The sequence below is a fragment of the Mesocricetus auratus genome, unplaced genomic scaffold, assembly GCF_017639785.1.
Source record: "Mesocricetus auratus isolate SY011 unplaced genomic scaffold, BCM_Maur_2.0 Super-Scaffold_4256, whole genome shotgun sequence".
Classification (NCBI taxonomy): domain Eukaryota; kingdom Metazoa; phylum Chordata; class Mammalia; order Rodentia; family Cricetidae; genus Mesocricetus; species Mesocricetus auratus.
In genome coordinates this window covers 29221781-29241472 of record NW_024429182.1, presented here as the reverse complement: position 1 = coordinate 29241472, position 19692 = coordinate 29221781, and the positions used below count along the sequence as shown (strand labels likewise).

General features: G+C 36.8%; 1 protein-coding gene across 4 annotated transcripts in view; it reads right to left on the bottom strand.

The window, feature by feature from the left end:
• Nucleotides 1-19692, bottom strand: part of Prkg1 (protein kinase cGMP-dependent 1) — a 1145204-nt gene that overhangs the window by 695895 nt on the left and 429617 nt on the right. For all 4 annotated transcript variants that reach the window (XM_040745627.1, XM_040745622.1, XM_040745633.1 and 1 more), the window contains exon 3: nt 15525-15638. In XM_040745627.1, coding sequence (XP_040601561.1) covers nt 15525-15638 — 114 coding nt within the window. The remainder of the gene's footprint in view (nt 1-15524; nt 15639-19692) is intronic.

Genomic DNA, 19692 nt, shown 5'->3' with positions numbered 1-19692 from the left:
TGAAAGGCTTGCCAGTGATCTGAATATTAATAACTTAAAGAGAGAGTGGCCCATGAAAAACAACACCGTACAGAGGAAAGCAACTACAGGGTACCAATCTGGCGACTGCTGAACAAATGGGTAACTGATTTAGAAGGTAATTATTTTAAACTGATGTGCTGCAAGTTATTGATGATATCAAATTATACTAAACTCAGTATTTCCTTAATCAGTGTCAGTTTGAAATACTAAGGTTTAAGTAGTCTTAAAGAAAAGATCCTAGCATTAGAGAGATCTTTCTTTTCCTCCAGCCTGAGTTTCAGTTTTGATATTATTAAAAAAAACCATGAAGTAATTTTCACATATCATTATCAAAAGTCATAAAGAATGGAAATGTATGACACCAAGCCTCTAGCAGAGCACAGCATGAACTTCTAAGCCACTTTAATGATGGCAGTTTAATACAAATGCTGTGTGTACTGAGCATGCGTATTTCCACAGTGTGGCCCTTTCACCACCACACATGCTATAAACCCACCTATAGCTTCCAAAGGCTCCATCTTGTTCACTGAAAAAATACTGGCAGGATGACTCTAAATGACTCAAACTCATAGGAATGAAAAGCAAAATGGTGATTTTCAGGCTTAGGGATGCAGGATTCATCAATGGGTGCAAAACTCCCTTGGATGATGAGACATGTATGTCCTGGAGACTGATCAGAGAGCATCAATGGCAAAACTGAATCATTCATACACTGTTCAGTAAGAGGGTATACTTCAAATATTCTTTTTCACAAGTCGCGTGCTTTTAAACGGTGCACTAGAGAATTAAGACAAAAAACAAAAACGGAGGGAGGCAGGCACCTGAGGGGGTAGCTCAAGCAACTGGAGCGCTAGACCAACAAACAAGGGCGACTAACATAGTCACCAAATGGAGAGATGAATAAACAGTCTCTGTAATAATGAGAACTGTTGCCAACAGGAGCCTTGCTGGGAAAAGCCTGTGTCCTGCAGTGTATTAATAACAAGTGGGAATAGCTGCTAAGGGGCATACGTTGTGGCTGGCAGCAAGTAGCCGCATTATAGCTATTTGGGGTGTAACCTGACACTAACAGTGTCTGCTCTACTCTTTTAGGCACAAGAAAGTGTGAACTTATAATAGCCCAAGTGAGTCCCAAAAGGAAAATAAAATACATCCCAATGCTTCTGTTTACAAGGTAGCCTTTGAGAGCCTGCTTGATGCAAAAAAAACATAATACCAAAGCAAACAATGTAATCGAAATGTTCTGATGTTTATTTAGCAACAATAAAAAAATGTAAGAGAGCCTTGTAGGTAGATGCTCAGGAATCTTGCCCTATTTGAACATCTTTAATCAGTTTTTATTATACTAGAGGATTTGTATATGGGCTGTCATTCTCTGTAATATAATTTTCTCACTGTTTATTTGAGAATCCATATACTGAGCATGGCTTGTGAAACTAGCAATGAAGCAATCTAATTACTTCCAAGAGCTGGTACACAGCCTCTTACTGCAAATGAATCCTGTCTAACCATCTTCAGGCAGAGATTTGTTATTCCAAACAAGACTCTTGCAAGGCAGGGGTCCTGATGGCCACTAATTCTGTGAAGAATTCCTTTCTTTGCACTATTTTGAACTCCAAAGGACATGTTTAAATGCAACTACGCCAACCAATAATGTTAAGAGAATAATCAGAATATTATATGCTCTTTATTAAAAAATAAAAGGCAATTAACATTTAGTAGTATGACTTAAATGTAGCCTTAGATTCAAGGAAGTCATTTCAGTATAAACTTTGAATGGTAAGATTTTCTGTTTGGCTAAGAAAAAGCTGTCTCTATTTCGTTGTTGGTAAATTGTTGTTTCTAATTGAGATAGAGTCTCACAAGTAGCCCAGGCTGGCCTCAAACAGGTAGGAACCTTCCTGCTACAGATTCTTGAGCACTATGATCAGAAGGGAGAGTTACCACGTCTGGCTTCATATTCCTAAATAGAATTAAGTATTATTAGGTTCTATTCCCTTAAGACCCAATCCTTTTGATTTTTGTACTTACTTACTAAGATTATCAGTGCACTTGTCTCGTTTCTAATCAGTGCTAATATTAGTGTCTTTATAAGACCCGGTAGTATCTGATATAAGCTTGGGAATTAAATAATGGAAAAACGACAATCACTCTGGACAAAAGGAAAAAGCTGACTATGATACTCTGCACAAAGTAACTACGAATACCTCACAGTCATGTGTGAAAGTCCTCTGAAGCTTAGAATTTAAGGGTTACAAAATTATAGAGCTTCTTTCTAACTCTCTGGGAACAATCCACAAGGGCACCATGTATAAAGAGTTTTCACATGAATACTGATAGATATAGATGTATATTATAAATTTGACTGAAACAGTGTTAAACAATAAAAGGATTAGAAAGGAAGAAAGTTTTGAAGTGCATTTCAAAATGGTCATTTGTTTAAGCAGGCAGGGATTGTGGGGAAAGATAGCTTTATATGGCAAGCATATTAATTGGAAAAATATACCTCACATAAAGACACCAAAGTGGAAAGCTCAGTGATTTCTAGAGATCTCTGTTTCTGAAGTTAGATGATAATTAAGACAGTTACGGTAGACCTGGATGCCACCAGACCCATCATCACATTATACTCTTATTTGAAACACACACCACTTCAGTCTTGGCAATATGTTACCTTATTTAAGTCTCAGCATAACTCATGGAATGCACCTTATTGTCTTTCCTTCACTGATGAGGTCAGTGAAGTTAAGGTGAGGTCAAACATCTTGCTAAATGTTGAAATACTGTTCAACCCAGAAGAGCAAAGTTCCAGTCTATACTTCTCTCACATGCTACATTGCCTATGGGAGTAAAAAAGAACAACATTGACATATGTGTCCTTCACATTAGAAAGGAATGAAATTAACTTGGCATTCATGAACAAGATGATAAGGAAAATAAGACTGGAGCTACTATTACACAACAAAAGAGAGGGTTAAAGACCACATGAGTCAGGCCATTAAAAGTCTGGACAAGCTGCAGCCAATGAATATCACGCACTATTAATTTTGGCACCTTAAAGTCTAGACATCCTTCCACAATGCTGCCATCCATCAGGTGAGGAGGTAGACTTTGTAGGGAAGATGCTGAGTGTAGGAAGAGCTTGAGAGGGATGGTGAAGAATCATTCTAGTTCCTTCTAACAATTCTACACTTGTGCATTTGAATAATAATAATAATCTAGAGACCTAATTTCTCCTTTAAGTCTTGCAACAGGATTACTATAGAGAACATCAACTTCTTTCTAACAAAGTGCTTGAAGATCTGCAATACTTTGTAGAACATACTAAGAATCAATGTTTGATTGATTCAGTCCATAAGTCAAACATGCCTGTTCATTTAAAGAGCTCAAGAGGAACCACAATTCTTACTGGTAAAAGGAGGTTGGGGAGTCTCTGAATGATGATGGAATTCTTAATTTAGCTGGAACTCCATTGGAAAAGATGGTTTTCACCAGAAAACTGATCGCCTACACTGTGGGTATTTTTCATCTTTGTGGGTAGCATCTATGGATTAACAAAGATATTAATAACAGTTGAGGGACAGTTCATATTAGATACAGAGCACATTTGCTCTTGAAGATTCTGTAAGAGCTCTGGTGATAAAGCTAATGCTGCTTAGCTAGTATGCTGATGTTTTAAGGATATAAGAACATGGTTGTAAATGACTCAAGCTTGCCAACACTTAGTTTTTTTCCAAAATAGTTCTGTTGAATTAAAATCATTCAATGTAATTATTCCATAAATTTAAGCCACTGGTGATGCAACTCAGTCAAACATGTAAGTCCTAAAACAAAATGGCTGAATGCTAAGACAACAAAATGTGGAGAATGTTAAAATGACTCTGAAGATTTGTCCTGTCAACCATAAGAAACAGATTGGCAAACACATCTTCAGATAGCATTGTTTCTCTCACCACTCCTTGCTGTTCTTCTCTCTTTATCTCTGTTCAGAAAGGGTGTTCATAACAACGTCTAATTCACTCTCCTCATGAAACATGAATACCGAATACTAATCTTCTAGTTCAAGCCATCAAGTCACCTGGATTGAGGAGTGTATATACACTCAGAGCAATGAAGGAGCCATTTGTTAATAATTCAAATGGACAGAAAAGCAAGTTAGAAGACCAGGAATTAATATTGCCATATAACTAGGAAGCTAAAAGAAAAATTCAAAACAAAATCTAGTTACCTAGATTGAAAGTAATTCCTTAAGAATAGAAAGAAACATACCACCATAAGCAAAAGAGACCAAGATCAGAATTAGCCAAGCCATTAACCAGCAGAGAAGGGTGATTTTGCCTTCTGATATGTTCCAGAGAAAATATATAAAGTCCAAACTTTTGTTTGTTCTCACTGGTACGGAATAAATGATTTTTAAAATTTAACATGTACATACTTTATAAAAACACCACTTTTGTGACTAGAAAGTTATGTGATGCATTTAAAAAAGCCATGTTCGATTAATACAAGTAAGTATCAGGGAAAAGTCAACACATGAGAATGTCTGCAGTTGAAGCTATTTTTGCTGTAAAACAAACTGTACACACAGGAGACAAAAAGCGATGGCTATAGCACTATCTGATGGATATTAGTGGCCTTTACCTCTTCACAGACCAGTGTCCAGTCTTCAAGCAGACTGACTGGAATGAACCTTCTAGGCTGTGTAATCTACTTGCTACTTCCCACCCTATGTCTTTACCTGTCATGCAGCTCTGATGTTAGTATTTGCTGTACTCATAGCACACTTCTGAACAATCTCTCCAGATACAAAGTTACAAAAGGAGGGCTACCTCTGGATCTTGGATCCTTTCAGAGAACCCAGACTGCAACATAGCTCCTTCCCTTTCTTGCACTTGTCTACCTAAGACTTTTCAACAGTGCCCTATGTTCCTCATTAGTATCTTTCAGATTCTGCAAATGATGGCCCCAACTCACTTTGGATCTCCTTCCTGCATGTACAGCACTAGTGGTAATGACAACAATAACCACAACCAGCTTCTCTGGGGTGCATCACACCCGAACTTCAGCACCCAGTCCATCACAGCCTTTCATTTAACCCTTGACACAGTTGTAAGCCAGGTGCTTACTCTTTCAAAGGTAAGAGCCTACACAGCAGGAAGGCAATGAGGGATTGCTATTACTCACATACTCAGTCTTTGGATTCAAGTAGAACAGTGGTTCTCAATAATCTTATCTACCTGAACACCAAAATTCCATAGAAGTACTTACTCCTGGAGCAAGAGTGAGAAGGCAGGCAGGCCAAGGGTTTAATAGGACCCCCCCCCTCAGTGTGTGTGTGTGTGTGTGTGTGTGTGTGTGTGTGTGTGTGTGTGTGTGTGTGTGTTTTCATATGTGAAGGTCAGAGGAAAACTTTTAGGGATTGGTTCTTTTCTTCTACTCTGTTGATCCAGGGAATTGAACTCAGGTCATGAAGCTTAGCAGCATATGTCTTAACCTGCTGAGCCATCACCACAACTACACAGCACTTTTATCTGGAAATAAAATAAACAGAAAGCTGTGGGGAAGATGTCAACAGTGCTTTATGTTCCCACTGAAGGGCTGGAGACAATGATACTTTAAGTTATTTTTTTCTATTAGAAGTGGGACAGAAAATATATGTTTACTAGTGGGGCCAATGGACTTTTATAAGAAAACAACCAATAAAGAAAGTTCAGCCTCGGAGGATGTATTCAGCAAGCCCAGATCAGTTCATTTATTTATTTCCCTCCTTTCTCTCTGCCCTCTGTTAACTCACCACCTGCTTTCTAGGATCTATTGTCACATTCACATTAAAACTCAAGAGGAGGTAGGAGTGGATCTGGAATTTGTAGGAGGATAAATGTACACATGTATAAAATTCTCAAAGAATTAATAAAATAATTACTTTAAAAAACAATCACCTGCATGGGTTTCATTTAATTTATTTATTATTTATTTATTTCTCATGCAAGAGCCAATTTTATTCAGGGCACCAGCCGACTTATATTATGAGGGCATTCTGAGGGTTAAGCAAGATCATGTGAGCAAAGTTCACTTGAGTTCAAGCTGTATATAGTGACAAGGACAAGGTATACAGTCACATGCCAGTCTAAATAATAATGAAACCCCATCTTTAATGGCTACTTATGGCTACAGAAACCAGCAGGCTCCCTTTCTTACCTGTATCCATCAACAACCTAGGTCTCAGGTCTCTAAGAGACCCAGAGAGTCCCAATCCTAAGGGATATATTGCGACAGTGAAACATGAATGTCTTTCTACCCTGTGATGGTCAGAACCAAAGACACAGCAGTGCATCTATGGCAACCTAGACCTCATAATGAACTATGTTAGTAAAATCCAAAAATATATTTAGAAGAAGAGGCTTCAATTTATGGGATCTTACCCAGAAACCCACATATCAATCAGTTATCAACTGTTTTTCTAGAAATGTCCATCCACATGTGTTTGCGTTTAATCAAAAAGAAATAACAACAAAAATCAAACTAAACTTTCTCTTTGTTGTTTTCCTCCTATCAGTCTAGCTATCAAATCAAACAGTGATCCTTGTTGAGAACATGGCCTCACCACACGTTTTTTTTTAATTTCTTCCTTTCCCCTCAACCTGTTCTTTCAATTTAACTTCTTAACAGAATTAAAAATAAAACACCTACACAGTGCTGGGGTACTCTACAGACGACTCAGTTCTAAGAAGAAAAGAACGACTTCTCTTGAATGTCTCTGTTCAACAGCAAACAAGAAAACATTGCCTCGGATTGCCAAAATCGCACTACTTATTATAGTGCTTAATGTTCTATTTTAAATATTCTAACATGGACAATTTGATGTTTGGACCAGCTTGTTGCTGGACCTTAAATGTAGGAGCATCACTTGGAAGGCTTCTTATACAAAAACTGCTCTGACCTACCTTCAGAAATTCAGTTTAAAAGGATTAGGGTTGCCAGAAGTGCCCAGGGAATGGGATCTTGTTCCTTTATGGACCACCACACTTTACAAACATCAAAGTAAGAGTTCATACTTTAGGAATAGATGATAGGTCTATCAAGTTTGCTAAGCATCCATATATGTGATAAGAAGGAAGGGTGATGTTTATAGTAAGTGCTATTATATTATTATATTACACATTATGATGATGTATATAAATATTATACAGTAGTAAACATATAAAATAAATATATATTATTATCATATCAAAAACTATTATCAAAATTTACATCAGACTTTATCAGAGAAATGTACTAATGGAGGCCATGATCTTGCATGCATATATTTCTTCTCCCCTGGATAATCAGGGACAGTCTCCTACCAGCATCAGGCTATTTTGATGATTGTGTTACATAATGCATGGAATGATTGGTTGTAAATTACAGACACTATTATGATCACAGTCAGTTCTCTGTATCTGCAGATCTAACCAACTGCAGATAGAAAACACCTGAAGAAATAGCATCTATATTGAACACACACAGCTTTCTTTTCTTACTTACTATTCCATAAACATACTGTTGAACAATTATTTACTTGGAATTTATATTGTATTCAGTACAGGTAATGTGAAAACACTTAAAAACACAGGGAAGAATCTGTAGAAGCTAAATGCAAATATTGCACCATTCGCATAAGGCAAACAACTCCCACAGATACCAAGGTACATAGAAACACATCCAGCTAACAAAGAGTGTGCTTCCTAGACACACTGATAAAGTATTGAGATTACAGTCTTCCAGTCATCAGAGGCAATTTCACGAAAATAGTGCAGACACTCTGGTCATAACTCAGAATTTCCTTATACTTTGTTATACAAGGAAAAATAATTTCCTTTGCTATTCTTGTTTTTGAAGTGCTCTTAAGATTTTCAAAATTCCAACTTTAAAGAAATCCAATTAATAGATTTCATAAATGAAACATGTAGCCACTTAGCAGTGTCTCCAACAATGAGCCACGAAGGTTTATCTCATTAAACATTCAGAACGATTCAGTGCATTTCAAAGTCAGTTATGAAATTGGTTCTGGGGGCTTATTACATAACTCTGAAGCTTTCAGCTTTGACCCTTTCTGTGAGGGACTTCACTTATCCTCTAGTAACTAATGCTTTCTACAAGGGTCATGTGACAAAATGTTTAAAAATTTAAAAATTGTATTTTGTGTAATTTGTGCATGTGTGTGTGAAAGTAGAGTCCTAATCAAACAGACTAACTTGTGCTCAAAACCCAAACGAGTAGCGTCATTGGTGTTGCATGCCTTTAATCTCAGCACTCAGAAGGCAGAGGCAGATGGATCTCTTTGAGTGCAAGACCTGCCTGGTCTGCAGAACCAGTTCCAGGACAGGTTCCAAAGCTACACAGAGAAACTCCATTCTGAAAACCAACCAACCAACCAAACAAGAAACCAAATGAGTGGACAAAATGCAAGCACCGCCAGCAGCAGCACAGGAAACTAGTCCTTGTATCATAACCACACTCTAGCTATGAGGCCTGGGACAACTGTTAAACTGGGGGATGTATCAGTAGCTTCCCCATTCCAGCAGGGTAGCAATGCCACCAATTCTAAAACTCTGAGCCTCCTGCAACTGAGCCCTCAAATGTTATCTGTTCATCATTTATCACTACTACCTAAGCATTTATTAGGTAAGCACAACCTACAGATGGAGTTAATTAAAAACAATTACAGATAATACATCCCTGGCCTATGATACTCCTGATTTTGTTATTGTTTATTCTTTGTTTGTTTATTTTTCCAGTTCCCAATCCGCTGAGTGAGTATAGAAATAGTCTCCTAGTAAATAAGTACCAAAAGCTGAGCCAAGCTTCACATTTTGTAGGGCTTCTTATGTCACGGTCTACACAGAAAAGTTATTACCTTTTAGGATTAAAGAAATTTCTGGTGGGAAAAAAGTAAAAATGCAGCCTTCCTTGCCTATTGTTCAGTCTTACTATTAAATTATCCGCGATCCTTCAAAAGAAATATCTGGTCAAGCAAAGCCTGACTTGTTTCTAAAGAGAAGGAACATTCAACATGCTAGAGACAGAGCAATTAAAGGAAGGAGGGGCAGCAATTTATCTAACTGTAAGAGGGAATTAGGTACTTTTTCTCTAGAAGCGCTGTTAAATATGATTGTCAGCCATACCTCATCAGCATAGAAATTAGATGATAATTTTATTGGAAGTAGTTAAATATAAATGATAAATAGATTCTGATTGTAACAGTTATTTAAAAATTAAGGAGAAAAGTCACTACCCTTAAAATTCACCTGGACTCTATAAAGATCACAGAATGAGAGCAAAGGCTAGCTTTTGGCTATCTGGTTGACCAGTTATTCTTTTACATGGCATCATTGGTACCTAGCGAATTTCTGCTTCATCAAAGAAACTTATTTCTCATGAATTATGGCACCGAATGTTAAAATATTATATCATTGTTTAATTCATAAGATAATGGTAATTTAGTAAGAACATTGTCTCTGAGATCACTCACTAGGTCAGTTTATCTACATCAGGATGCACTGTCTGCTTCATTATCCTGGTTGACAAAATTTCTGGGAACACACAGGATAATTTCTTTCTACTAGAGTCAGCTTTTTAGTCCCCATCAGCCTATTTTGTGTGTTCTCCCCAGCTTTTCAGGATTCTTGGCAGAAAGCATTCATTAGACTGAGAGAAAGTAAAATATGCATTATAAAAGATTTGCTCTCAGAGGCCAGAGGCTCATTAACACAGTCACCTCTCCTACTCCTGTTGTGGATGGGGACCATGGAAGCACTCATTCAAATCCCAGGTAATAAGTGTATACAGCCATTGCTGCTGCTGACAATGCTTCTTCATCTTTACCTATGTATCCCTTTCATAAATAGGATGTTTTACAAAGTTCTCTATTGATATTCTTTAAAGAACCTGATGGCTTACTTCTTGTTTCAGCAATATTAAGACATTTTCAAGGTCTGAAGCTACTAAAGAACCTCATCTATGATTCCTTCTCAGTAGCAATGGGGAAAAAAAGCTGTTAATAAAGAGCATTTAAAGTATGTATGGTGCATGGCATACCTATTAGGCATAGGCATGTTATGCACAGCATACAGAGTTATCAGAGAAAAAACGCAGTCTGTTCTTTTTTTTCCTTTCTATTCATCTTCTTTTGTTTGTTTGTTTTTTGACAGTTGGCAGACTTTTCTTGCTTAAGCTGAATAATGTAATGTTTGAAATAGAGATGTAAGGGAATGCACAAGTCATTTCCCTACAAAGACTCAAATTTACTTTAAAAGTTAAAAATAAAAGAACAAAAAAGTCCAAACCTATTAAGTTTATTTATAAAATGTCCACGACACTAAAATACCATAATTAGTCAATTGCTCTTTTACTGATATATTAGAAAAGCCTAGGATAAAACTTGAAAGCATTCTAACCAAGGCAGAAAAATATTTTTATCAGATGCTATCAAGTCATTAATTTGATTTTTTAAAGCCTGCTTAGACTGTGTTGTGTTAGCATTGAACTGTTTTACTACAAAGGAATTTTTAAATACTTGTTATAAATATTCTAGAGAGAAATAATAACTAAGATATTTTGTCCAAATAGCCTCATAATATATCCACCCAGCCCACACAGGCACATGCCTTAGATAACTTTCTCTGGTGAATCTTCCTAATCTGGTATTGAGGCTCTTTTGGACAAAGAATTCTTTTTGTTTTTGATATTTATTGAGTAGGATTTGAGCAAGACTATTTGAATAATGTGTTTCAAACTCAGTGTAAGAGGAACATTGCTTTAATTTGTTACTTTAAAGCAAAAAAAAAAAACCTCTTCCCATGAATGAGAGATAGAACAAAAAAGCCTTATGCCTTAAGTCACATTACCAAGCTTTTGATACTGAACTGGTCATTGGAAATGAAAGAAAACTAGAACAACAGAGATGTCATAAAAGAACACACATAAGGTACTAATTACTGGGCTCTGTCCTCCATGTGAATCAAACACATTTTCCTCTCTGGTTTTAGAAGTCCAGCAACTTTTTATTTTGGTATTTTGAAGAACCTTGAGCATTAAAAACAGGAAAGAGGCCCAGGTAAGCGTAAATTGTTAACACTCCAGGGTGAATGCAGTAAAAGTGAAACCAGGAGTGACTAGAGAGATATGATAATCTGCAGTTGTGGGAAATGACAAGGCAAGTTGTATTCAGCCAATGAGAGGTCCCTGGCTGTGATAGGTTTTGAAAACTGCACAGTAAAATTCTTTTCTTTAGACATGGCCAAACAATTAAACAAATCTGAGAAGCCCAGACAATATGAGAGACACTAATTACTCAATATGTTGCAGAAACCAACTGTAATAGCTGACTCTTTTCTTATCCCTGGGCATCTGTACTGCTTATAATTGGACAGGTACGATCCAAGTGGCCAATTTCATATCACAGCTAACAAACATTTCTTGAGACTCAAAGTTGTTTGATTTTTATTTCCTATATAATGTTAATTTTATGCATTTTTACATCTTCATTTCTCAAGGGTGAATCAATGGTGCTACCTTGTAAGACAGGAGTTGACCGTGAATATAGATCTTCTGTGTCGTGCCATGATGTTTTTCTTCCTACATCACTATGGCTTTGAGTACTAAAAATATTTCTTCCTCATAGTATCAGAACTTCCTCCCAGTGTCATCATAACAACTTGTGTTACACATTTATGTACTTTAAGGAAAAGGCCAGTTGATTATTTTTCCATGATTAAAAAAGGAATCAAAGAAAACAAAGAAAAAATAAAACCAAACAAAACGGGAGAGAGGAGGGTCCTGGGTCATGAGAGTGAGAGGGAACTAGCCCTGCCCCTTATCAGTTGCAGCACACAAGCAGGGCCCTGAACCCCTCCTGGGTAGCACACTAGTGCTGTCCCTGTTGTCTGGTCACAGCTGAGCCATCCCCTAGGGGATGAGAGCAGGAGAGCTGATCCCATCTCCTTGTATGCCCCTGCAGCAATCAGGAGACAGGGCCCTGCTCCTTGCAGGCTGCATTGGGGGGAGCTACGCTGGGTAGTGACTAAGAGCAAAAGCTGGTGGGCTGGCTGGCCCTGCTATCTATCACCCAGGCCCAGAACTAGGGCTATGAATTGGCTCACTCCAACATCCACCAAATCTGTGAACTGTTGGGAGTAGGTAAAGGGGATGAATCTATAGATCTAAAACAGCAGGATCTCCACAGCACAGGACAACAACAGGATTATCTAAGAGGAGCCCCAGTGAGAGCCCATTATAGGTGGCAGTGGTGCAGCAGAAGCCAGAGACCTTGAGCCAGACCAATGATTCTGGCAATGAACACTTGCAAACAAAGGTGAATGTACTAAAGGTTAAACTGTGTGTCTCAACAGGCCACACTACAGCTTCGGTGACAAGATTCTTCTCTCTGTGTCTTTCTGGATCTCTGTTTCTTTGGCTTTGTTTTTGCTTTTTCTTTTAAATTTGGTTCTGTTTATTTGGGAGGAGGTTGTAAGGGTAGAGAGCAGATGCAAGGGGCCAGGGAGGTAAGTGGGATCGGAATGCATGATGTGAAATCTAAAGAGAATCAATAAAAGTTAAAAACAAAAAGCTTTAACTTCAGGGGAAAATACACAAGAACTTGCTCCAAGCTACCACATTGCTTCTTTCAGTTAGTTCACCATGAAGAAACATTTTTTGTAGCATTTCGGGCCAATCTAGAGCTTTGCTAAGAGGTTTAAAAATATTTCTGATATGAAAAGGTTTGTAATCACCTTTACTATCAAGGGAGGCTGATGGAATTTACTCATGTTCCAATAAAAAATTTTTAAAAGTGCTATCATGAAGGAAGATTAACTCATGCTCATTGCAAGCCTCCTACAACTGAGTCAGTATTCTGAGATTATAAATATCTTAAAAGCATAGAAAATTTTCAGTCAGCCAGAGGAGGAAGAAAGAGAAGCCATCAACATTTTTAATTATGGAAGACAAAGACAGACCAGGCCTGAAAACTAAGAAAGGAAAAGGCATGAATGGGTATACTAATTGTATAGGAAGGACAATCTCCTCAGATGTAAATTGTTATGCAAAAGTGGGTGCATTGATTTTCAAATAAGCAGAATGGTGTTTTAGTCTAGAACTCAAACATGAGTATACTCAATAGTCATCACTGGTAAGATGATGGTTAAAAAGTAGGCTATCAAACAATACTGAATCCTGAGAAAGCATTGGACCTACAAAGGTAAATATGTTTAAAGATATTTTAAAATTTGCCATGTAAAGAGTAATAGTCTTTGGTGTTATATTCTGTCATCGCTGTTTACAAATAATATCTATGGTAGATTCTAACAAGAATTATAAAGTGTTCAGTCTGTCCAGTTAGTTTCATCATCAAGAAAAAGTGGTACTTAAGGCCCAAAGTCATGTGTGAAATCTCCTTGGATAAGAAAGGAGATGTGACAAACAGTTCTGAGCAATAAACAACCATTATTTGTACCTTATAGCGTTTATGTAACATCTAAAGAAATAGTTCTTCATAAGCAATATTCCATACTTATGACCGTAGCCTTTATAACTGCAAATATAGATATATCTTATCATACAATAAGCTCAAGACTCATGTCTACATGCAACTTCCATGCCTTATGTAGGTACCATGAAATATACACACATGCACATAGGCATACCCTTGTGTGATTCTGTTTATGTTCAAGAAAAATGATGCCATCACTTATTCCCCTTGGCATGGAGTATTTTGACTGGGAAACAGTTAGGATTGTACTTTGTATCCAACATACATTCAGCTTGTTCTTACCAATTCAGATGCATAGTGCCTATCTAAATTTATCAAACATGAGTATATAACAGTTAGTGAAGATGAGCTCCATTTTATAGGGCCTGGATTTGACCACTGATCTTTATGAAGCAAAGTTCTCATCTTATAAAAATAATTAGCTCTAAAATCCATTTAAACAAACCAGTCCTTTGAAACATTTCTTCCAGTGTTCCAATTCAATATTTCATATGCTGAAGTATGGTGTGATTACCATATGCTAACCTTTGGAAATTTGTAGTCCCAATTAGATTCAACGAGTAGTATTATACAAGGCTGATTGTTCAAAAATTTTAAAGCACCAAGGATTATTTACAATTTTAAGAAAAACATATATTAATAGAATCATGCTCTCCTGGCCCTATGTTTACCTTAAAAATATGTTTCTTATAAAAGCAAAACATAATAGTGAGATCTGTTTTGCTTAATGGAGCTCTAGCTGCTCCTTTCTCACTGTAAGCTCTTTACTAGTAAGTTAACATTGCACAGACTATCCTATGTTTCCATGGCTCTCTATTTTTTGAGTCCTGGAATTAAATGATAGCATGGAAGGAAAGAATGATAGTACTTAATCAAGGAAGTATCGCCTCTCTAAGATCAAGAATTCGGTGAGAAGAAGGTCCCATCCTGAATGAGCCCAATTCAAATGCTGTTGCTGTGGCACTTTGGGAGAAAGGTCACTCACTGTAACCATGCCAGTTGTACGTGGGACTTAAGGTGGCCATACACTCTTGAGTACGATACAACCAGTGCCTTTGTGGCATATTGCCAACCATAGATTGAACTTTGGGGAAAATACACAAGCCACTCAGTGGCATCCAAATAATACTCATTGGTATGGATAAACTGTCATTTTGCTGAGATTTTTCTAAACAAAATTTACTTGTCATAATTTCCATTGATGTATCTATGGAATAATGTGGCACACACACCTGCCTAGAGACGCTGGGCTTCCACTGTTGGCTTTGAATTCAGCTCTATTAGTCATACCATCCTTATGTATTTACACAAGATAACATCTTCTTAAAAATACAAATTTCCCTCTAACTGCTGCAGCTGCTCTCACTGAACACACAATATTTCCAGAGAAATCACATCTACACATACATGTAAAATCAGGAAAAAAGCTGCTTTACTGCAGGATTTTAAAATAAGCTCAATCAGAGAAAAGAACAACTGCTACAATGCACAACTTGATGAGCAGCTGAAGACGGAAATATACTCAGATCCAGTCATAGAATCCAGGATGTATTTTATTCAGGGATGTTTGCATGAGACAAAGGACACTTCTTGCCTCATTTTTTTTTCTGAATCAACATGTGGGTTTCAGATGGTTCATATAATCTAAAATAGGCTTGGACCAGGCTCGACTGGTAGGAGGAAAGGAAAGTCCTTTCTCCTTGTAGATTTTAATTTAAAATTATACCATTAAAATAGTTCTACCATAAGAATTTCAATGAGAACAATAATTATCCCATGCCAGAAATAAAATGTATTATCAACAATCACCTTGTCATCAGTAAACATGTGTCAACTTTATCACAGAGCAAAAATTTGAATATAGACTAACAAATGACCCAGATTTAGCCAATCAGCATTAAACCAATACTGCACAGGCAGAGAGAAAGAAGACTCTGAAGATATGTGAAAAAAAAGTAAGGGAAATCAGCCTTACTCTTGACGGTCGCTGTCCGGGTACAGTTGTAAAGAATAGCCAGTTCCCCAAACACTTTTCCTGGACCCATGGTGCACAGCTTCACACCTTCTTTTGTAACTTCCACCTTCCCATCTGAAAGAAGAAGGGAAGACATGTTATCTTAATTCTCTCCCATGCTATTTCATTTGTTGCATCTTTATTATCACATGAAAAACATTGGGGTTGCTTAAAAAATGCACCAGTGAACCAATTCCAACCAAGTTTTCCCCAAAGAATGACACAAGAAATGCAATTAAATATGTGTGTTAAGAATCTCTTCTCTTAAATTCTTTACCGACAGATTTGGAATGTGATTCAAAGAAAAGGCTGGGAAAAGATGGGGAGCAAAACATGAGCATATGAAACTACACCATATGCAATTTTAGCAAACCCCGATAATTCCAATTTTAACATTATTTTATATCCAAAAAGGAAATTAGAGTAAGTGGGCACATTTTCCACAGCATGCTTCAGACTTGGAAATTCTCATTTTGAGCAAGGCAGTTATTATAAAGAGAGAAATTACTCTGACCCTTGGGCATTATTTAATTGCAGCTTTGGGTATCTTTTTATTTGGAAACACCTTATCAACTAAGGCAAACCTTTTCTATGATTCCTAGCCAGTGAAGTTGACTATCAGTCAGAAAAAAAGCAGCTGTAAAGCAGGAGAGCTGTTTGTGCTCCACAATGGGCTAGGAAAATAAAATGCTAAAGAAGGAAAAAGCTAAGGAAGCACTATACACTGGGTACAGATTGCTGCTCACAAATAGGGAAGGCAGGCACTATTCATGGGGGCAATACTAATTTTAAAAAGTCATAGCTGTGTAGCCTAAACTTTCCATCATTCAACACAACCAGGGGAGAAATAAAAAGCAACACACTCTATTCTAGAGGTAATCCTCTGCTTTTGCTATTTTTCCAATCTCTTACCCTCTGTCTATGGTAGAAAAGAAAAAGAAAACCTCTCGCTTGGTAAAAGAACTAAGCCATGACTGATCGTTCCCAGTGTTGTCTTAACTTCTGGCCCTGTGCACCAGTGTCAGCCTCTTTATGAGCCTGTTTCTGTAAAAGCTTTTTTCTTTAAGTGTTGAGAATAAATTCCTTCCTGTTTTTTAAATCAATCAATTTTAACCTAAATACTCATTTTAAAAAGTCTGGCTTACTTTGATATACTTGTTGAGCTATAAGTCTTAAACATTAAAGATGTTTTAACTATGAATCTGTGAGGTCCCATTTAGCCTGTAGAGTATATTCCCCCTGAGCCTCCATATCTAAACATTATCTGTGGGCAGGGGATTCGAGGATAATTGGGATAAAATAAGAATCTACTCACCATACTGGAACTGCATTATTCTGCATAAATAAGCTATGAACGAGCAAATCTGATGATTCCAAAGGTTTGGAACTACTTGGATCAAACATTCCATAGCAAGAGAACACCCTCGTTCAAACTATACTAAAATCAGCCCAGGGAACTTATCTACTCATAAATATATCCTCATTTTCTTTTAGAGATAAATTTATTTCCCTAAAAATTTCATTTGACACTCAAAGGTGAAACAGAGAAGATTATAGCATGGCAATCAAGAAATTAATACACTGTCTGAAGTCAGGCTAGGAACTGATATTTCTTAGCTGTTAGTTACCAGCCCTGTATCATTTGTAAAGTTACTTAGCTTTTCAGTAGTTTACTTTCTTCATTAGTGAAATCAATAAAGCTAGGGTATCTACCTCATTCGATAATTTTTACATTTAAATGAGGTAAGGCAAGTAAAATACTTAACCCTGCAATAAATGTTTAATACATGTCTGCTTGTATTGCTGATGTAATTTTCATCATATTTGTTTATCATTTAAATGGAAGTAAGAATTATGTACAATATTCCAATATTGTAGTCAGCTACTTCAGGAACAGGTTTTCTGTTTTAATCAAAGAACTTGTTTTTAGATTTCTTCAACGAGGTGTAATGGTGGTGAGATAAAACATTCGAGCTCAAATCAGTATCAGACCCAACGAAGAAAATAGAAACCCAAGAAAATCAGTGATACACCTGGGAGAATGGGAGACTGCCAAGCCCTTGGACTTTTCTACATTCACCGTTGTTCAGACAATATTTTATGGTTATATTGCTTCAGAGACTACAGACTAGAAGTTTGGGGTTCTCAAGGTTTAGAAATAATAACATCCCAATGCATTATAAAACTGTCAATCTAAAGCTTGTAGTTTTAGTTATATTAAAACCACAAATATAACTGACACAAAATATGTAATTCTTAGAAGAAAAACGAGTGACTGTGAGTCTGCCTCTCTGTTTTGAGGTTGGCATTTAAAAGTTTTAATGGAAAGGAACATCTAAGAAGAATCCAGCTAACCACTGAGAATTACACGATCTCTAGCAATACCATGCCAATAAAAGACAAGAATTAACATTAGGATTGTTGTTTTAAACTGGAGATTTCTTCAAGGAATTCCTTGGACCTATGCCATAAAACCTAATTTATAAAATCTAGATGATGCTACATATAGTAAGTTGAAAATATCCAAATACCATTATGAGCATCACACCTGGTCCTGTAGAGATCCTTCCTTTCTAGACAAACCATATTCATATAACACATATCCATTTAAATGTACGGACAACTACTCTTGTGATTATCCCTTCCACTTTTATGACCTCCAGAAAGATCCTCTCCTGAGAACTGTGAGACTCTACTGTTTGAAATGAATGTACCAATCAACTTTTAGCTCCAAATTATTTTCTTCATCTTTTTTAGACAGAATCTCACTGTGTAGACCAGACTGGCTTTGAATTCACAAAGGTCTGCCCTGTCTCCTGAATACTCGGATTAAAAGTATGTACCACCACACTCTGTCTTATTTCCCTAATCTCATTTGCATAATTCTCTTACTTGTAACTGAAATTTTGTTGAAAAATAGGTATAAATTATACATGTGCTAATAATTCATTTATATATTAATAGCTGACATTGTCAGCAGACATTGGTATTCCTTATTTAATTAGAATGTTAATATAAACTATTTGGTATTAAACTTGATAAATACTAGTTTGGATCTATCTTTTCCATGCTAATTTAAATACTGTACAGTCAGTAACACCATGATTACCAAAGAAATATAAGGTATCTGACATCATATGATATATGACACTTTCTTGAGTATTGCCTTTGTGTTTTTGACAAGGTCTCATATAGCTCTAGATAACCTCAAACTTCTATGTAGCAGAGGATGGTTTTGAACTCCAGATCTTTCTTCCTCTACCTTCAGAGTGCTGGAAATAGAGACATAGGTCCTCATGTCTCACCTGGCTTAAAGTACAAGTTCTTGTTGGTGGTGTTATAGTTTAATGAACAAACATAATTAAATCAGAAACAGAAAATGCTTATAACTTAGTACCTCGAATCATAGTTCGGTTGCTTATTTTCCTTCATACCTGTTGTGAGGATGAGAAGGACAGACCAGGGACTCAAATGACAGAGACAGGCATGGCATGAAGGAGAGCTCTTTCAAAGGCATGGAGAAGTATTTGGTTTCTAATAACTCAGAAAAATGAGTTATTGGTAAGGAATTGGTTAAGTTTACTTACTAGATTTCATACCAACCTTAAGTAAAACTAGAAGCAACTGTGCATTTATAGATGGTTTTATAAGTGCATATAAGAATGGACTGTATATTCCCTTATGAACACTAAGTGAACAGTCTTTCAGTGTCTACCAGTTATCAACTTGAGATATTTTCCTATCCGAACACATACTTCATTTGCATATCTGAATTACTACTTGTTATAAAACTAAGTCTATAAGCCTAGAAGTTCCTATGCCCATATAATCCTCTTGTTCTAAAGTTGTGAGACCACTTCTGATGTAGGATGTCTTTCTGTATGCTGTGAATATATGTTTCTCTTATTGGTTGATGAATAAAAAGCTGTTTTGGCCAATGGACAGGCAGGATGTAGCAAGGCAGGAAGTATAGGTGGGGCAACCAGACTAGAAGAATTCAGGGAGAGGACATGGAGGGTGAGTTGCCAGAGAGACGCCATGAAGCTGGCAAAGGAGTAATATGTGGGAGCATTATGGGTAAGCCACAGCCTCGTGGTAATACATAGTTTAATAGAAATGGGTTAATAAT